We start from the raw sequence: 19,237 nt of genomic DNA, 5'->3' as shown, positions 1-19,237 counted from the left end.
AGCAGGATTGATAGTATTTTGAAATGCTTTTCTCAACACCATATCTCCGACTTGGAACTTCCTTATCCTGACATTTTTGTTGTAGGTACCAGCCATTCTTTGTTGGTAGCTTGCCATCCTTATCCTAGCTAGATCCCTGTTTTCCTCAATAGTATCCAAATCCTGAGCTAGGATTGTAGCATTTTCTTCAGGATCACGAGCACTTGTTCTAGCAGTTGGGATCACCATCTCTGTTGGGATCACTGCTTCTGCCCCAAATACTAAAGAGAAGGGTGTTTGACCGGTGGCATTCTTGGGAGTTGTCCTATCAGCCCATAGCACATAAGGTAATTCTTCTGCCCATTTCCCTTTCTTGGATCCTAGCTTCTTCTTTAGATTGTTGATGATGATCTTGTTGGATGATTCTGCTTGACCATTGGCTTGCGGGTGAACTGGTGTTGATGTGATCATCTTGATTCCCCAACTGTCACAAAAGTTAGTGGTTCTGCTTCCAATGAATTGGGAGCCATTATCACATACAATTTCAGAGGGAATGCCAAATCTAGTTATAATGTTTCTTTTAATGAAGGATATGACTTCCTTTTCTCTGACATGAGCGAAGGCTTCAGCTTCTATCCACTTGGAAAAATAGTCAGTCATGGCAAGCATAAATACTTTTCCACCAGGTGCTTTAGGGAGCTTGCCAACTATATCCATCCCCCATCTCATGAATGGCCAAGAGGATGGTATGGGGTGTAGTAATTCAGCTGGTTGGTGAAGGATATTGCTATGTCTTTGGCAAGGATCACACCTCTTAGCATACTCTATAGCATCCCTTTTCATGGTTGGCCAGTAGTATCCTGTTCTAAGGATCCTTGAGAATAATGCCCTGCCCCCAGTGTGGTTTCCACAATCTCCTTCATGGAAGTCTCTCAATACTTCTTCGATTTCAGGATCCTCAATACATCTTAAATATGGTCCTGCAAGGGATCGTTTATATAGCATATTATTTAGGATTGTAAATTGAGATACCTTGATCCTGAAAGCTCTAGGATTTTCTCCCATTGGGATCTCTCCGTTTTGCAAGTATTTCATGATTGGTGGGATCCATGATCCTGAATAAGATCGAGCTTCTTCACTAGGGATTACTGCAGTATCCTCTTCTATTTCCATGGCTACTTGATTTTCAATAGCAGGAGCCAGGATATGGATGATAGGGATACTTATATCTTCTGGAATTTTTAAGGATGATCCTAGGTTGGCCAATGCATCAGCTTCCGTGTTATCCTCCCTTGGTACCTGTGTTAAGCTAAAAGAAACAAAAGAGAGTGCCAATTCTTTGACTATCTCTAAATATTTGGTTAGTTTTTCACCTTTAACAGCATAGGATCCATTAAAGTGATTGGTGATCAATAATGAATCTACATATACTTCGAGATACTTTACCCCCATATCCTTAGCAATTTGTAATCCAGCAATTAAGGCTTCATACTCAGCCTCATTGTTAGTTGCCTGGAACTCACAAGCTATGGAGTGGGGTATTATGTCCCCCTGTGGCGATTTTAGTAGGATCCCTAGCCCTGTGCCTTTGATATTTGAGGATCCGTCAGTGTGCAGGATCCAAGGATCCTTGGTCTCATCCAGCTGCTGGACCTCCAATTCTGCTTCCTTTTGTAGATCACTACTGAAATCAGCCACAAAATCTGCTAGTGCTTGAGATTTAATGGCTGTTCTCGGTTCGTATCTTATATCATGGGCACTAAGCTTCACTGCCCACTTAGCCATTCTTCCTGACATATCCGGTTTCCTGAGGACATTCTTAATTGGAAAATTAGTTTTAACAACAATAGTATGGGTTTCAAAATAATGCCTTAACTTAGTGGATGCCATGATTAATGCAAGGATAAGTTTTTCGAGGTGTGAGTACCTGGATTCGGCATCAAGCAAACTTTTACTTACATAGTAGATAGGATATTGTGTACCTTCATGATCCTTGACGAGGACTGCACTTACAGCGGTTGAGGATACCGCTAGGTATAAGGATAACACATCTCCTTTCTCCGGTTTTGCTAATGCTGGTGCTGAGGACACATATTCTTTAAGGGCTTGTAAAGCATTCTCATGCTTCTCAGTCCATTCGAACTTCTTATTCTTCCTTAGGATATCGTAGAATTCTTTGCACTTTTCTGAGGATTTCGATATGAACCTGTTCAAAGCTGCTATCCTGCCTGTTAGTCTTTGAACATCCTTGGCGTTGGCAGGAGATTTGATATTTATTAATGCTTTGATTTGTTCCGGGCTTGCTTCAATGCCCCTCTGGGTTACCATGTATCCTAAAAACTTTCCTGCCTTAACACCAAAATGGCATTTCGAAGGATTTAGTTTCATGTTATAATTATCAAGGATATCGAATGCTTCTTCCAAGTCCCTTAGGTGATCCTCAGCTTTCTTTGACTTGACCACCATATCATCTATGTACACCTCCATAGTTTTTCCGATTTGATCCTTGAACATCATATTTACCAGCCTTTGATATGTTGCACCTGCATTTCTTAGTCCAAAAGGCATGGCAATATAGCAATATAAACCGGTTAGGGTCATAAAGGCTGTATCCTCTTGGTCAGATGGTTCCATCTGTATTTGTTGGAATCCAGATGATGCATCCATAAAGGTCAACAGTTCATGCCCCGCTGTTGCATCCACCATGGAGTCAATGTGGGGTAATGGGAAAGGATCCTTGGGACATGCCTTATTCAAATCAGTGAAATCGACACATACCCTCCACTTTCCGTTTTTCTTTTGGACAACAACCACATTGGCTAACCATTTAGGATACTTTACCTCTCTGATCATACCTGCTCGAAGTAGTCTCTCTACTTCTTCTTGGATAATGGCATTCCTTTCTGGTGCAAACTTCCTCCTTTTTTGATGGATTGGCTTGATAGACCTGTCAATGCCAAGTTTGTGAGTAATAATATCCTTAGATATACCTGTCATATCTTCATGTTTCCAAGCAAAGGTAGATTTTCTTCTTTCGAGGAAGGATATCATGTCTTCTTTCATGTTGCCAAGGATCCCTGATCCGATATAGATTTTTGATTCTGGATCACTAGGATCCAAGAGGATTTCATCTACATCTTGTTCCCTTGCCTCCAAGGCATTCCTCGGAGGATACTGTAATTGCTATTGCTCTCTTGGCTTCGAGGTTGGCTTCATGGATGAGGTATAGCAATCCTTAGCCTCTTGCTGATCACTGTCGATCTTGATTATCCCCCATGGGCTAGGGAGCTTCACACATTGATGGTAGGTAGATGGAACTGCTTTCATGTCATGTATCCAAGGCCTGCCAAGGATAACGTTGCAACAAGATAAACAGTCAATAACACAAAATTTTTGGTAATTATGTAATCCTTCCACGTAGATTGGGAGTTTGATGTCCCCCAGAGTTTTCTTCGTTTCTCCACTGAATCCCACAAGCACGGAGGATCTTGGTGTGATGTCTGATTCTGGGATTCCCATCTTCTTCAAGACATCAAGCTGGATAATGTTCACTGAGCTCCCTCCGTCAATAAGGATCCTGCGGACAAAATGGTTAGAGATAAAGAGAGTGATAACTAAGCTATCATGGTGAGGATCCTGAACATTAATGCGATCATCCTCATCAAATGTTATCATCTTTCCTTCTGAGACGCTTGAGGTTCTAATAGGCCTTTCTCCATTATCCATTTTTGATTCTTTTGCATGTCTTTTGGCCGCTGAGAAGGATGTTCCACAAATGTCTGATCCTCCGGATATGAAGTTAATCACTTGTGCGTTTGCCGGAGGTGCTGGAGCCTTTTCAGGGATCCTTTCAGGATCCTGGGTCCTTTGCTTTTTTCTTCCCAACAATTCCTTTAGATGCCCCTTGCTTAGCAGGTATCCAATTTCTTTTCTTAAGGCTATGCAATCTTCAGTTAGATGCCCGAAATCCTCATGGTATGCACACCATTTGGACTTGTCTTTAGTCCCGGATGGTTTATCATTCTTCCTGGGCCACCTAGCCTTTTCACCTAGATTCTGCATTGCAAGGATTAGTTCATGATTATCAACGGAAAAACAATATTCTGAGATTGGAGGATATTCTTCATCATCCTCTTCTTGGTCGACAGCATGCACATTCTTGTTCTCGTTTCTATGGTAGGATTTGAACTTGTTGTTTTTGAAGGAGGATCCTTGCTTATCTTGTTTTGAGGATCCTACTTGTCTCTCCTGGATCCTCTTGTCATCCTCTAGCCGGATAAACCTGAGTGCTCGAGTTCTTACTTCATCTAAATTCCTGCAAGGTGTCATAACAAGATCATCATAGAATAATGAATCCTTAAGAAGTCCCATTTTGAAGGCTTCAACAGCCGTAGCCATATCCAAGTTGGGAATATCCAAGGATTCTTTACTAAATTTAGTTATATAATCCCTTAATGATTCATTATTATTTTGAGTTATCCTGTACAAATCACTGGTTAATTTTTCAAATTTTCTACTACAAGAGAATTGGTTATTGAATAAATTAACTAAATTAGCAAATGAAGTAATAGAGTAAGGGGGAAGACTTAGCAGCCATTTAAGGGCTGATCCAGTAAGAGTAGATCCAAATCCTTTACATAGGCATGCTTCCTTCAATTTTTCTGGGATAGGATTGATCTCCATCCTTTCCCTGTATTGTGCTATATGCTCCTCTGGATCCGTTGTGCCGTCATACAACTTCATGGTAGGGATATGGAACCTTTTGGGTACCTCTGCATCACAGATTGGTGGTGCAAAGCGAGATACCTTGTGGCTCCCATCTGCAATCTCTGGGATAGGCTTGACTACCCCTGGAACACTTGAGATCATGTCCTTTAGTTTCTGTAGTTCCCTGGCCATAACATGATTGGTACCTGTATCCTGCATGAATCCAAGGTTAGTAGTAGGATAATTATTTAAAGTGTTACCTCCCATTGGGTTCAAGTTAGGGAATCCATATTGCTGGGATTCTGGAACAACGGAGGGACCAGTGGAAGCAATGGTCTGCATTGGAATGAAGTCCCCTTGATGGACATCTAGACTCCCTGTTTGCAAACTTTTTAGGGATCCTGGCATCTGTAAGGATCCTGGTATCTGGGATGATCCTGGAACAAAGGAGGATCCTTGGCCCTGGAATGATCCTGGGATAAAGTAGGATCCTTGAAACTGCTGTGCCCCCGGATAGGCTCCTGGATTCATGAAGGATCCCATATACTGAGGATAGGATCCTGTTGGCTGAAAATACGAGCCCGATGTCTGAGTCATTGCTGCTGAATTGAGATGTAATCCTCTCGTCTCCCCTGTGATCTGTACGTCTGGGATCCCTGATGGCTGAGAGGTGACCATTGGAGTCTCAAAACTCAAGGATTTTGGCATCAGTGGGGAATGATCCTCTGCCGCTTTCTTTTGTCTTTTGAGATCTCCAATCTCCCTGAGGATCCTGTCATTAGTTTCATCCTGCCGCTGCATACGATCCTTCATCTGCAAAATTAAAGCAAACACATCACTAGTACTGGGAATAGAAGAATTCATAGCAGAAGAAGATGGAGGTTTAGAGAAAGAAGGGGTTGGTCTCTTCTCAGCATTTCTCTGGGATCCTGCCGGTGGAGGAGGTAGAGTGGTTTGTGCTGAGGTGACTGCAGACATCGCCGTGGAGGTGTTCTTCAATGATGAAGCCATGTAACTCTTTGAAATGATTTCGAACAAAAGATTTTCTTTATGAATGAAGCACCAATTGCCCCACGGTGGGCGCCAAACTGTTTTGGTCAAAAATCACACAAGGATAATGTAACCAAACTTTATGTAAACGGGGTATGATGCTTGGTTAGCTATGAAAGTAAAGGATCACTTCTGTGATAACGATACAAAGACACAATGATTTATACGAGGAAAAAGCCCTTGATCAATGTATGATCTCCGGCATAAAAAACCTCGGGTGATGGCAACTACCGATCACCAACTTCAATATAATAAAAATGTAGTTACAACTTCGGATGATAATGAGCTGAGTACAAAGATCACCGAGTGTCTAAGTGTTGAGAGTTGTGTCGTATGTTGTGTGTTCTTCCGAATGAGGAAGACGGGTACTTATACATGTGTGGGTGACTTATTTTAGGTAAAATGACTAAATATCAGCTCATTACCCCTTTAGAAATAAAGATAATCTAGCCTAAATTGCTGCCCATTAATCAAGCTAAGTTTCCATATCCGGTACAACGTCTATCTCCAATTTAGCTCTTGCCATATTTGTGAAAACGCGTCCCTGGATCATGATGTGTAGGGCATATCCTGCTAGGTGTTCCTGCAAAACAATTTTGTAATAAGTGGAAGTGACCGTTAGTGTAAGGATCACCATATCGTCCCATGATCCTGATCCTGAAGTCTGGCTGAGGATCACTATCTGCCAAAGAAACAAGGATCACTGGTCAGGATCACGTATAAGGATCATTTATAGTAAAATCCAGCCCCAACAGCCATCATGCCATAAAACGCCACAAAAACTACCAAACTATAATAAAATTACTTTGAACAAGTACTATTATAATAAATCTAAAAAAAGGTTAAAACAATGTACAAAGAGAATAAAACAAAAAGTGCCATCTTTATCTAAACGCCATTGGAAAACAAAACGCCATAATTACAGCCGTCAGGATGAGACGTGTTACACCACAAAACAGATGAATCCGAAAACAAAACTCGGTAACTGCAAACAGTAAAATGAAACGACAGAAACATAATTACTAGCATTTATTTTATTATACTGAAATCCAAATACTTGGGGAATTGAATTTATTTATCTTTTTCAAAACGCCATAATTACCTGTCACTGTGCGGGAAAAAAAGTCATTATAAAAGTAGACTATGAGAACACAACTCAAACACGCCAAAAACATCGTCTAAAACGCCACATATTGTCTAAAATGCCAAAAACTTAAAAAAATGGCTAAGGTTATTGCATAGAGGTTTGAAAGGTTGGAGAGACGATTCATCCTAATGTTCTCTAATAGGATAAGGGTGAAGGTAAGGACAATCAAAGCCATACTTGGTATGTTTGAAGGGGTTCAGAGGGATATTTTGTCCCTTGGAGTTCCAAGGGTCAACGATTGTGAAAGAACTCGAACAGTAATAAGAAGATTGGAGAGAAAATTTCAAGCAGAAGAAGATGATGATGATGATATTGACGATAGTCTTCTACCAACAGTTAGCAGTTGGGTGGTGTATGAAGAATCAGGAACGGTTGAAGTAATTTATCAACATGGGGTGAAATATTCAATGCCGATGGAGGAAATGTTGAAGACAGAGAGGCTACATCTGCTTGAACAACTCTGTGATTTAGCACCTTCGAACGCTGCAAAGTTTAGGGTTGCAATGATATTCAAGTATAGGATGCGGCAAAGAAGAGACGAAATGATGGCGTTATACCCCAATCTAAAACTTGATGATGATGAATCTGAAGAAAGTGAGGAACAAAGCGATGGGTACAACTCTGATGTAATCCCATCCACAGAAGACTATTAGTTTTTTTTATTTTCGTATTATTGTAATCTTATAAAATATTAACCACTGGTAATCAGTTATTAACAAACGCCACGAACACCAAAAAAGTGACCTGGAAAACGCCATAACGCCAAAAAAATTAACTATGTGACACAAAAAGAGTTAATTCAACGAGACAGATCAAAAACCAGTAAACCGCCAAGTAATTAATAAAGCTAGTTAACGCCAAAATTATCTTAGACGCCAAAACTGAAGCAGCATGTGACGCACGAACTCGGAAAAAAATAGTGAAAAGACAAAAAAACCCTCAGACCCTAATTACATCCGCGCCAGGTGTTCCATCAGGATGCGTTCTCACCGTTCTCACACTTTAGGGCGTTTTCTCCTGATCCCGTACCTATATATATATATATATATATATATATATATATATAGGATTAGGTTCAAGAATGAACACTAGAGTAGCTTGTGAACTGAGTCAACTAATCCTAGCCATACACGTGTGTAGATCAATGGCCAGGATTTGATGTTGAAATACGCTAGTGTATTTTACGATTTGATGATGAGATCCTGGCCATACACGTGTGTAGATCAATGGCCAGGATTTGTTCACTCAGTTCGCAAATACACTAGTGTTCACTCTAGAACTCCACCCTATATATATATAGTGGAGGGTTCAAATGAGAAGAATTTTTTTAAAGAAGAAAAAAGAAGAAGTTTCAACCAATAAGAATCCTTTATTTTACTTCATTTAATATTTGCATTTAAATTTAATATAAAGGTATATTGGTAAACTTACATAAATCATTAATTTGTATTCTTCCCCTTTAATAACTAACTAAATTAAATTTGTAACTCTTTTTCAAAATATATACTTTTTCCAAATTAAAAAAACAACTTAATTTAAAGTGTAGAATAAATTACTAGTTGTGTAGGATAAATTACGAGTTTTGTAGGATATATTTCGAGGTGTGTAGGATAAATTTTGACTGTGTAGGATAAAATTCTATAATGTGTAGGGTATATGTAGGAAAATTTTGATATGTGTAGGTATTGTAGATTATATGTAGGATAATTAATGATTAGTTGACTAATTAATTAAAAAGAAAAAAATTAATGACATGAGTTATAAATGAAATAGTATTTTACTAATATGCCCTTTCTTCTTTTTGTTCTCACATTAAATTTCTTCTCAAATGAACCTTCCTGTTGGGATTGAACCCTACCAGAGAAACAGATAATGTAAAGCCAAAACCGGATCACATCAGTGGACTAACAATAAGCAGCAGCCTACACTTTGCTTTCCCCTTAAATGTGGCTCAAACATCTGATATGCTCCAAAGTACTGTCTATATCAACCTCTGCTGACCTACAACTGCTGATCAACACAAAGACTGATGAAGATTAAAAGCCCTGCTGCTCAATCTACTGCCTTGGTTCAAGCATTGCTGCAGCAGTGGAATGATGCAGCAGCATTTCTATTCATCTTATGTAAACTTTATACACTGTCAGTAGTTAGCAAAGCAGTAGTTGTATAGATCAGTAGATAGAGTTTGTTAGGTTGTTAGATGTCACTTTCATGGTGACGTCAGCTTTGATGCTTCAGTGGTTTGGATTGTCTATAAATGTAACAGTACTCTTTACTGTTACATTTGATCGTTTTGAGTGAGCTCTTCTCCTCAATTCAATCCTTTCATCTTATACGACCAACCTTGGGGCATCAGGCTGAGGGGGAGCTTAGTATTGTGAGCATGCTTGTAAACTTTTGATTTTCATTATAATCATTCAACTCAATGAGAAAGCATGTGTTTATCAAACTATTTTCTTCTTTGATTATGCTTATAAAGTTTGTATTCATTTCCGCTGCATTTTACATTGTTTTATATCCATTGATTCATCAAATTCTTACAAACAAGCATAATCATGACAGCCTCCGATCCTAACACTTCCCCTATATATCTATATATATATATATATATGGTGGAGTTCCTCTACAAAGTGTGTTTTTCTTACAAACTGTAGGAAGTGATCTTGACCATTGGATGAGTGTGTTTGATGGTTGAGATCATCTTGGTGGCATATTGGTAATATGTGTGTCTTAAAAATAGTTTAATTTAATTGATTGGGGGTAAACGTGTCATTTAACTTGTTTTAAAGAAGAAAATAACTGTCATACCATGACTTCCTCATATTTCTCGCGAGTTTCTCTCTCTCTCTCTACCTTCTCTCCTCCAAAACTACTATGTTTTAAATAAGGAAGTAATTGTAATACTATAAACCTCCACATATCCGAACCTGGTGTGTTTTATATTGTGTATTCAAACACTGGTGTGTCTTATATTGTGTATTTAAGACACTGGTGTGTCTACATCGAATCAGACACTGTTGTGTTTTATATATAGTATTTCTGACACTGGTGTGTTTTATTTGTAAGGGGTGTGTTTAGTTGTGAAAACTGATATAACACAATGTGGAGAGCCCATAAACTGATAGTATTGTGTTTTACTACAATTGATGTTAGATACTATATGTGTTCATAATGTTTTAGTAATAAAACACAATTTGACGAACTAGTTACAGATACAACACTATGTGACGAACCAGTTACTGATAATACACAATGTTGCAGCGATCGTCTTAGTATTATTGATAACCGTCAATTTGAATAAAAGAGATATTCAATTACATTCCATAATTATTAATTAACAAATTACAATCATGCCCTTTTGGTTAAAATAACTACATGTCACAAAGACATGACTTCTTACACTTTTTAGGAAAAGTTGGCTTTGTAGCCAACTCCACACACACACACACATATACACACATACACACACACACACACACACACACACACACACACACACATATATATATATATATAGGGTAAGGTTTATGCGAGAACCACCATTATCGTGAGAACCACAAGAATCAATGTAAACACAACCAAAATATAAATCCACCCCACCACCACCCAAAAACCTAAACACCCTCCCCCCCCCCTAAAAAAAATTATACCCCACCAAAACCTAAAACCCCTACCCCCAAAAAACATAAACCCCCTACCCACCGCAAAACTAAATGCTAAAAATGTTTTTAACAGTTAAATCGCGACTTTTTACAATTTTTTAAATAATATTTTTAATAAATAAAATGTTGCGATTTTTAACGGAAAAATAAAAAAAAATGTGTTTTTTAAGCTTTTTTAAAGTTGTTTTGGTTGTGTTCATATTGGTTCTTATGGTTCTCGCAATAAAGGTGTTTTCTAACGAATCCTCATCCTATACACATGTTAGAGCATTCACATCCATTCCACCATTTTTTTCACCCTAAATTACACTAACATACACTACATTTTCTCTCTCCTTTTCAATTAAATAATATATTTTTATGCCTTTATCATTATCTTTTCTCTATCCTTCACTCACAACCACTTTCAAAATATATTAAAAAATTATAGGGGGTGAACAGTGTCTTTTCAAATATACAGATGAACAATGACATTTTCTCTCTCCTCTACTCACAACCACTTTTTATATTCTTCATATTATAAAAACCCCACTCACACAATCTAGTGGAATGGATGTGAATGCTCTTATAAACTTAAAACCCTAATCACGCATGTTGAAAAACCATAATCAGGCATGGTTATGATTTTTCAACATGCGTGATTATGGTTTTGTTCATGCGTGATTAGGGTTTTGAGTTTTATAACATGCGTAACTTCGTATAATACGTACCGTACGTTAATGAATATAGTATTTTACACCTTCGCATAATGAAACTATTAGACTTAAGGATTCCTAAACTGGGGTTAACGAAAAATAATAATAAAAACCCCAAAAATTGGAAATATGTTTCATGTATATGATTTGTGTAAACATGTATATAATTTTAGGTAATCATGTCAGGTATCATCTAATCCGATACCTGCAGGATATTTTTTTCCCAATCTATACCTGTCTTGGGTATGCCTATCCCAGAGGTGTTGGTATATAGTTTTAGGTAATCAGGTCAGACATCACCTATTCCCATACCCGTGGAATATTTTTTCCTAATCCATACCCGTCAAACGTCAGGTATCGGGTATGCCTATCCCAAAGGTTTCGCTTATAACCGCCGGTGTAGGGTATTTTTGCCATCCCTACTTATGACCAACCTATGCGACTGAAATTGATTGGAGACCTACGACAAGGACATGAAACCGAATATTGCTACACATTTAATTTGATGAACGAACCCAATCGATGCGAAAATGCCGAACCTTCACTTTCTACCCAAAAGTCAGAAGACTCACTATCATTCAATTCTTTCTAAAATTAAATGATGCTTTTGATCGAATCACTGAGCTGAGAATCTACGCAAAGGGATTGCAACATAACTTTTATTGAATCAATTAGACGTAATCATGTTTTCCTGTTCGGGTTTGTAAGACCGGCCTGCCCAGTGAACCTGTATATCATAGGGTTCGGTGGCCACTCGTTTCAAAACATTTCTCAAGCATCGCAAGACCAAAACCGTATCCAAGAAACTACGGACATATAAATCGTCTTTATGGCTCAATATGAAACCAATAGTTTAGACATTGACACTTATGATGGTTTGTAAAGTAAGTAACCACTTACATCATTAAATGAACAAGACCATACATAGTTAACAACTAAAGCGACACCGGGAATATGAATATCTCCACGCGAATACGAAGATTTACATTTCGAAATCCCACGTGCTCTCGGCAGTTACTTTAGGTACTTTTACTCCACCATCCAAGTTGAAATTTGCTGAAACCTGGCAAAAGTAAAGCAGATTAGTACTCGGTAAATACGCAACAACAAAATAAGATAAAATGTATTTTGTTTTGAACGGCAATCAACTAAAAAAGGGACCAGATCTGATACCTTGTAAGATCCAATCAACTTCGACTTGGTTGCCCAATCTACCGTCAAATTTTGACTAGACGTCTGATACGCAGCCCTCAACACATGATCTGCATAAACCTTTCTAGAAACCGCAAAATCCCACGAATCTTTCGCCAAATCATAGCTAGGCTCAAACGTAGTGATCCCTCCATGAACATACGTGTACTTGAACTTGCAATTTCCTGAACCTAGGACGTGATTAACAGATACTTTGTTGTCTGAATCAATCACTAGCGTCCCATCAAGCACAGTCTTCTGATCTCCCAAACTGTGACTGTACGCCAAGTTTAATGGCTTGTCGGAAACCTTAATTGTGTTCATGAACATAAATCGGAAGTCCTGTAGTCCCAGAAAAATGCAGTCAGGAGCAGAAAATGTATTACTAAATACAACATTGACTTTTTAAAAACCAAGGTAGTTCATATACATCTAATAGGTTATAGGACTGTAACCACATGTTTCCTAATTGTATTTGTGAACAAGATTCAAAAACAATTTTACAGGAACACACAAGTATGCGTGTATATATACAGTGTGGTAAAAATCAAGATTAATCGGTAGTTTACTGATTAAATTTGACCTAGGCGATGGCCCACAATAGGTAGGAGGTCTCAAAATCGATCAAAATTGGTTAAAATCTCTTGAAGTATTTGAAAAAGAGTAAACTGTCAAAATGGTCCCTGAGGTTTGGTTACTTTTGCCAATTTAGTCCAAAACTCAAACCTTTTGAATCTGGGTCCCTGTGGTTTCAATTTTGTTGCCATTTCCATCCAAAATCAAATTCTGGTCAGATTTTTCAGTTAACATCCAGTTTTTTTTGTCTTTTTCCTCTCTTTTAACAAAGGGCAAAATGGTCTTTTAACATTTATTATAACAAACTAAAAAATCTGACTATTTTGCCCTTCATTAAAAGGGAAGAAAAAGACAAAAAAGTTGGATGTTAACTGAAAAAATCCGACCAGGTTTTGATTTTGGATAAAAATGGCAACAAAATTGAAACCATAGGGACTCGGATTCAAAAGGTTTGAATTTTGGACTAAAGTGACAAAAGTGACCAAACCTCAGGGACCATTTTGGCAGTTTACTCTTTGAAAAATTATACTTATTAATCCAATCTGATTAAAAAGTTTGAAAAACTATATATAAAATTTTGTGCATGCATATATATAATTTTAAAATTAGCATATAAAATTCCAATCCGATTAATCTCTATTCAACTGGATTAATCGCTAGTTGATACCCATCGACCAACCGACCAGCACCAACTGACTTTTACAACGATTTATATACATATATAGAAGCAGGCGAGCAGCTAATTATGTATACAGACATACAATCTGTACATAAATAACCTAACTTTCTCATAAAACTGAAACTTAAATTCATTGATGGTCAGTCAAACTCGAGCAAACTTCGGTCAAAATATCTGAAATATTTGAAAAATTATACATACAATTTTGTACGTGTGTGTGTATATATGCATTTGTAAACTTATATAAACAATTCCAATCCGATTAATACCCGACTAGCTAGCCCCTAGCAATTCTTACAATCATGCATTATGCAGTCAATAGCGTGCTATAGTGGTGCTATAGCACTGCTGTAGCGCTTAGCGGACATATGAACCCATAGCAGTCCAAATAGCGGTCCCACTATTAGCGGTGCTAAATCCCGCTATTGGACCACTATTTTGAAACTCGCAGTCGTAGCACTGCTTTTAGCGGTTTTTCTTATTTCAGCCCAAAAGTAAGGTAAAGCCCACATTAATCAACTTTTGATTATAAATAAACCCAAAAGTAAAGGCCCAAACCCAAAATTAAACCTAAATCGAGACCAAAAGTCTTCATTCGCTGGTTCTTCATCAATTCATCATTCAACAAAATTAAACCTAAATCTCTAAATCACTGATGTTTTGGATTTTGATATTACTACTAATATTTTGCATGATAATATGATATTATTATAAATTTTGATATTATTATTAATATTTTTCAATATATATATTTATATACATAAAATATGCATGATATAAAAATTACAGTTATACCACCGCTATAACCTATATATCATATATCGGACCTTGACCGCTATTTGATTTTGGACCGCTATAACTGCATAGCATGTATATATGTGTATAGAAACAGCTAATTATGTGTACAGTACATAAATAACATAACTTGCTCATAAAACTGAAACCTAAACTCATCCGTACATCACACCCTAACAAATCAAACTCAAAAAAATCTGCACACCTAACTGAATTCACAAATTAACCTAGAACATCCAATCACAAATATAAACAACTATGTTAAAAGAATATTAGCCATAATTTAAATAAAATAACCTTTTTGGGAACATTGTAATCAATAGAAAAAGATCCAGGTTTGTCAACGGCTAGAGCCAAGCCGTTTAAGCTAGGGCCGTTGACGACAGTGGCGTCGGTCATGGAGGCGCGTAGTTTGACATCGCCGGCGTTGAAGGCGAGGGTGACGGCGGAGGCGGCGGTGGCTTTGTCGGCGTCGTATTTGGCTTTCAGAGACGCCTTCATTTTGTGTTTTGTTGATTGGTTTTACCTACCGCCGGTATGTGAAGACTGTGTGTATACTTCAAGTGGACGCCTTATCGTTTACATCGACCAATATTTTGTAATTTGTAGGGGTTTGGTGGTGAATTTTGTATGGTTTTTTTTTTTTTTTTTTTTTTTTTTTTTTTTTTTTTTTTTTTTTTTTTTTTAGTAAACTTTCATTTTGGTCTCTGTGGTTTGGGCAATTTTGCCACTTTAGTCCAAATTTCAAACCTTTTACATCTGGGTCCATATGGTTTCAGTTTTATTGCCATTTTGGTACAAATGACAAACTTTGTTAGAATTCTCTGTTAACCAATCCTTTTTTGTCTTTTAGTAAATTCAAATAGACATTTTAAATGTGATTTTGTTTTAAATTAAAAAAAAAAAACCCAAACATTTATCATTCCAATTACTTCTAAAATATCAGTCTTTCTCGACATCTCCCAATTTATACATCAAGGTTTCTTTATCAACACAAACATTATTATAAGATTCATATAGAAACGTAAATTAAATGGGGCGCAATCAAGGAGGACAAATGTGTCCTCAGTTCTTATTGCTCATTTCAGATCTAAACTTTTATCTTTCAAGATTTACCATTTGGGCATTTGTTCAACTTCTTTTTATTGCTCCTCAGTTCTTATTGTTCCTCTAAGATTTGAATCGACTTTTCTTTCAAGATTTACTATTTGCTCATCAGTTCTTGTTGCTACACTCATATCTGAATCGACACAACCGAAAGATCGTTGAGCGGATAGGGATGGTGACGACGGTAATGAAAGTGTGGTGGTGCTTGATGGTCATTGGTGTGGGTTTGAGAGAATGAAACATCAACAGTAGTAGTGTTTTGGTAGGGCAACAATGGTGTAGGGGGTTGGAGATGGTGGTTGTTCGGTGGGGTGAGGGTGGTTCAGTGGTGGTGTGGCGTTGGTGGTTTGGTAGGGCAGCGGCGGTGCAGGGGGTTGGAGATGGTGGTGGTTCTGTGGGTGTAAGTGTGGTTCAGTAGTGGTGCGGCGGTGGTAGCTTGGTAGGGCAGCGGTGGTGCAGGGGGGTTGGAGACAGTGATGGTTCGATAGGGGTAGGGATGTGAGGTGGTGCAGGCTAATGAAGGTTGAAGATGAGGAAACATGGAATTAGGGTTTCTCATGTTATAAAGAGGCTGGTTTCATTTTTTGTTTTTAATTTAAAACAAAATCACATTTAGAATGTCCATTTTACCCTTCATTTGGATTTACTAAAAGACAAAAAAAAGGATTGGTTAACAGAAAATTCTAACAAAGTTTGCCATTTGGACCAAAATGGCAACAAAACTAAATCCACAGGGACCCAGATGCAAAAGGTTTAAGATTTGGACTAAAGTGGCAAAACTGCCCAAACCTCAGGGACCAAAATGGCAGTTTACTCTTTTTTTTTTTTGTAAATTACTTTTTGAGTCATTGTGTTTTATGGGTTTTAACCACTTGAGTTCAAAAACAAAAAGTTTAACGACCTGAGTCCCTATAAGCATTTTCTTTAACCATTTGAGTTCAAATTTCTAACATTGTTAGAATCTTTTGGTTAAGTATTATTAAATGACCAAAATACCCTTATATTTAAAATAAAAGTCAATAAGATCACCCACCCTATAAAATCTCAAAACCCTAAAAACCCATTTCTCCTTTTGCTAAGACCCAAGCCACCACCATTCCGGCAACTCCTTCAGCCACAAACACCCACCATGTCCGATGTTGAGCTCCACTGGGGTCACCATAGCTTAATTTAGCCCCTGCCTCTGCTAGACTTCGAGCTGTTCTTTGGAGAACACGTTTTAGGTTTCAGAGATCTGCTACTATTCGCACACGTGGGATGTCGCACAACCGGATTTAAGCAAGATTCACTTCCAATTTGAGATGGGAGATCAATATTAGAAGGATTGGCTTGAGTAGCCACACCGTGGGCAGACCAAATCTCCCCTGTAAAGGATGACGACTGAGATAAAAGGCCATTTACTTGCTTATCACTTGGACTAGTAGCTACATGAGGGGATTTGGCTTCATCAGGGGGATTAGACACAGCAGGGGTCACATTATTTAGCGGCGGCTGACAATCAGAACCTTCAACATTCACAAAATTGGGTCCAAATTGCACCACAGGGGCTGGAGTAGAAGGTGTAAAGACAAGTGGCGTATTTTGGAGATTTGAAGAAATTTTGGACATGGGTGAAGATTCTTCCTTATATTTGTGATAGTTTGTTGTTGTGTTAATATTTAGAGGTAAGTGTGAAACAGGATTGCTGTGTCTCTGTTCTGCAATTTTGCTAATAAGGAAGAGAGAGATAAGGAAGAAATAGAGAGATCAGGAAGAGAGATAGAGAAATCAGTGTTTAGGGGGTGTTTGGGATTCCTTCTAAAAAGGACTTATTAACTTATATAAGTCATAAGTGAGAAGTTACAAATCCTAACTTCTTGAAGACAACTTCTCAACACACAAAAACAACTTAAATAAGTTAAACCAAACACTATAAAAACAACTTATTAACTTTTATAAGTCAATAAGTTATAAGTTGCTCCAAAATATGCTAACCCAAACACCCCCTTAGTGTTTGAGAATTGAGTGTGTGTTTTTCTATAATAATAATAATATAATACATGGGTATTTTAGTCTTTTAATAAAAAAGTAACAGAAAATTTAAATAGAGTTAGAAATTTGGACTCAAATGGTTAAAAAAAGTGGCTATAGGACTCAGGGCGTTAAACATTTTGATTTTGGACTCAAGTAGTTAAAACCACTAAAATACAAGAACTCAAAAAGTAATTTACCCTTTTTTTGTTTACATTTAGTAATATGTAAAAATGGTCGTTAAGATTTTGTCACTTTTACTATCTTAGTATAAAACTCAAATATTTTGAATGTGGGTCTATGTGGTTTTAATTTTATTGTCATTTTTATCGGAATCAAAATCTAGTTATATTTTTTAGTTCACATCCATCCAGTTTCTTTGTCTTTTTCTTCCCTTTTAATGAAGGGTAAAATAAAATAGTCTTTTACCGTTTTATAATAACAAACTAAAAAAATCTGACCATTTTACCCTTCATTAAAGGGAGAAAAAAGATTAAAAAAACTGGATATTAACTGAAAAATCTGACCAGATTTTGCTTTTGGATGAAAATGACAACAAAATTGAAACCAAATGACCCAGATTTAAAAGGTTTAAGTTTTGAATTAAAGAGGCAAAAGTGATCAAACCTCTGGGACCATTTTTGGCAGTTTACTCAATATCTTATCTCTTAGCTAATTTTGTGGTTGTTTTTTTTTTCTTAATTTATATTATGTATTTTAATAATATCATGTGGGAACATTGGTTTTAGTACATTATATATAATTAGAGTTAATTCTCCGCGTTGCAGAGGTGGATTTTATTATAATGTGATTTGAGCGTTAGGAATTTTTTTTTTGAAGAGAAAATAATGAGCAATTACATTTCCAACCCTTTAGATACTTTTAAAGTTGTTTGAGAAATCAATTGTAATCGGATCTCATGGTGTGTTAATGCAGTTGAACCCACATCTTACCGCAATTTTGTATTTATTAATAGTAGTTGAATCTCATTAACTGTTTCAAATCGAACTTTTCAATTAGTTATAGACTTCTAGTAAATATACACACGACACAAATACTAAACTTATATGATTACATAAAAATTAATTCTATTTATTATTCATGTTAATTATAAAATAAGGATGTTACCTAAAAGAATATAATTAATTAAATAAATATAGAAGTCACGGGAATTACAACAATATTAATTTAAAATTTTCATGTAAATATATATATGAAATGACATCACATTCTACATGGTTGAATATTAACTGTGATGAGCGTGTAAAATACCGTTAACTGGGATGAGCGGGTAAAATCCGTTAGTGGTAAAAGCTAACCCGATAAACATTAAGATTTAATTAAATAAACCTAATGTTAAATAAAAGATAAATGAATACCATTTTAAAATAAGTTTATAAAAGACTCGGGTTATCGGGAGGTTGTAGCATCCCCAAACTAAACAAGTAGAATTGTCATGTCCGTATGATAATTGAGGAGAAGTAGGTAACTAGGAATATTAACGTAGTTAAAAAATGTTATGTGTTAGTAAAGTGGGTAAACTATGGCACATTATTATAAAACCAAAGTATAGGGGCTGAGATGGGTCATGAACTAAACATGTGGGTATTAAAAGATGAAAAACATAAACAAACACACA

The 19,237-nt window shown here is 36.9% G+C and overlaps 1 protein-coding gene across 1 annotated transcript; it reads right to left on the bottom strand.

The window, feature by feature from the left end:
- Window positions 1–12,024: 12,024 nt before the first annotated feature.
- Window positions 12,025–15,076, bottom strand: LOC110916892 (outer envelope pore protein 24, chloroplastic). The gene is made up of 3 exons (XM_022161546.2): window positions 14,779–15,076; window positions 12,414–12,773; window positions 12,025–12,303 (listed from the first exon to the last, which is right to left on the bottom strand). The coding sequence occupies exons 1-3, from the start codon at window positions 14,980–14,982 to the stop codon at window positions 12,223–12,225; spliced, it is 645 nt and encodes a 214-aa protein (XP_022017238.1). The 5' UTR covers window positions 14,983–15,076; the 3' UTR covers window positions 12,025–12,222.
- Between the last annotated feature and the right edge of the window lie 4,161 nt (window positions 15,077–19,237).

This window comes from Helianthus annuus, chromosome 2 (assembly GCF_002127325.2).
Source record: "Helianthus annuus cultivar XRQ/B chromosome 2, HanXRQr2.0-SUNRISE, whole genome shotgun sequence".
Lineage (NCBI taxonomy): Eukaryota > Viridiplantae > Streptophyta > Magnoliopsida > Asterales > Asteraceae > Helianthus > Helianthus annuus.
Note: the sequence above shows the minus strand (reverse complement) of the source record. Positions and strands in the feature narration are given on the sequence as shown.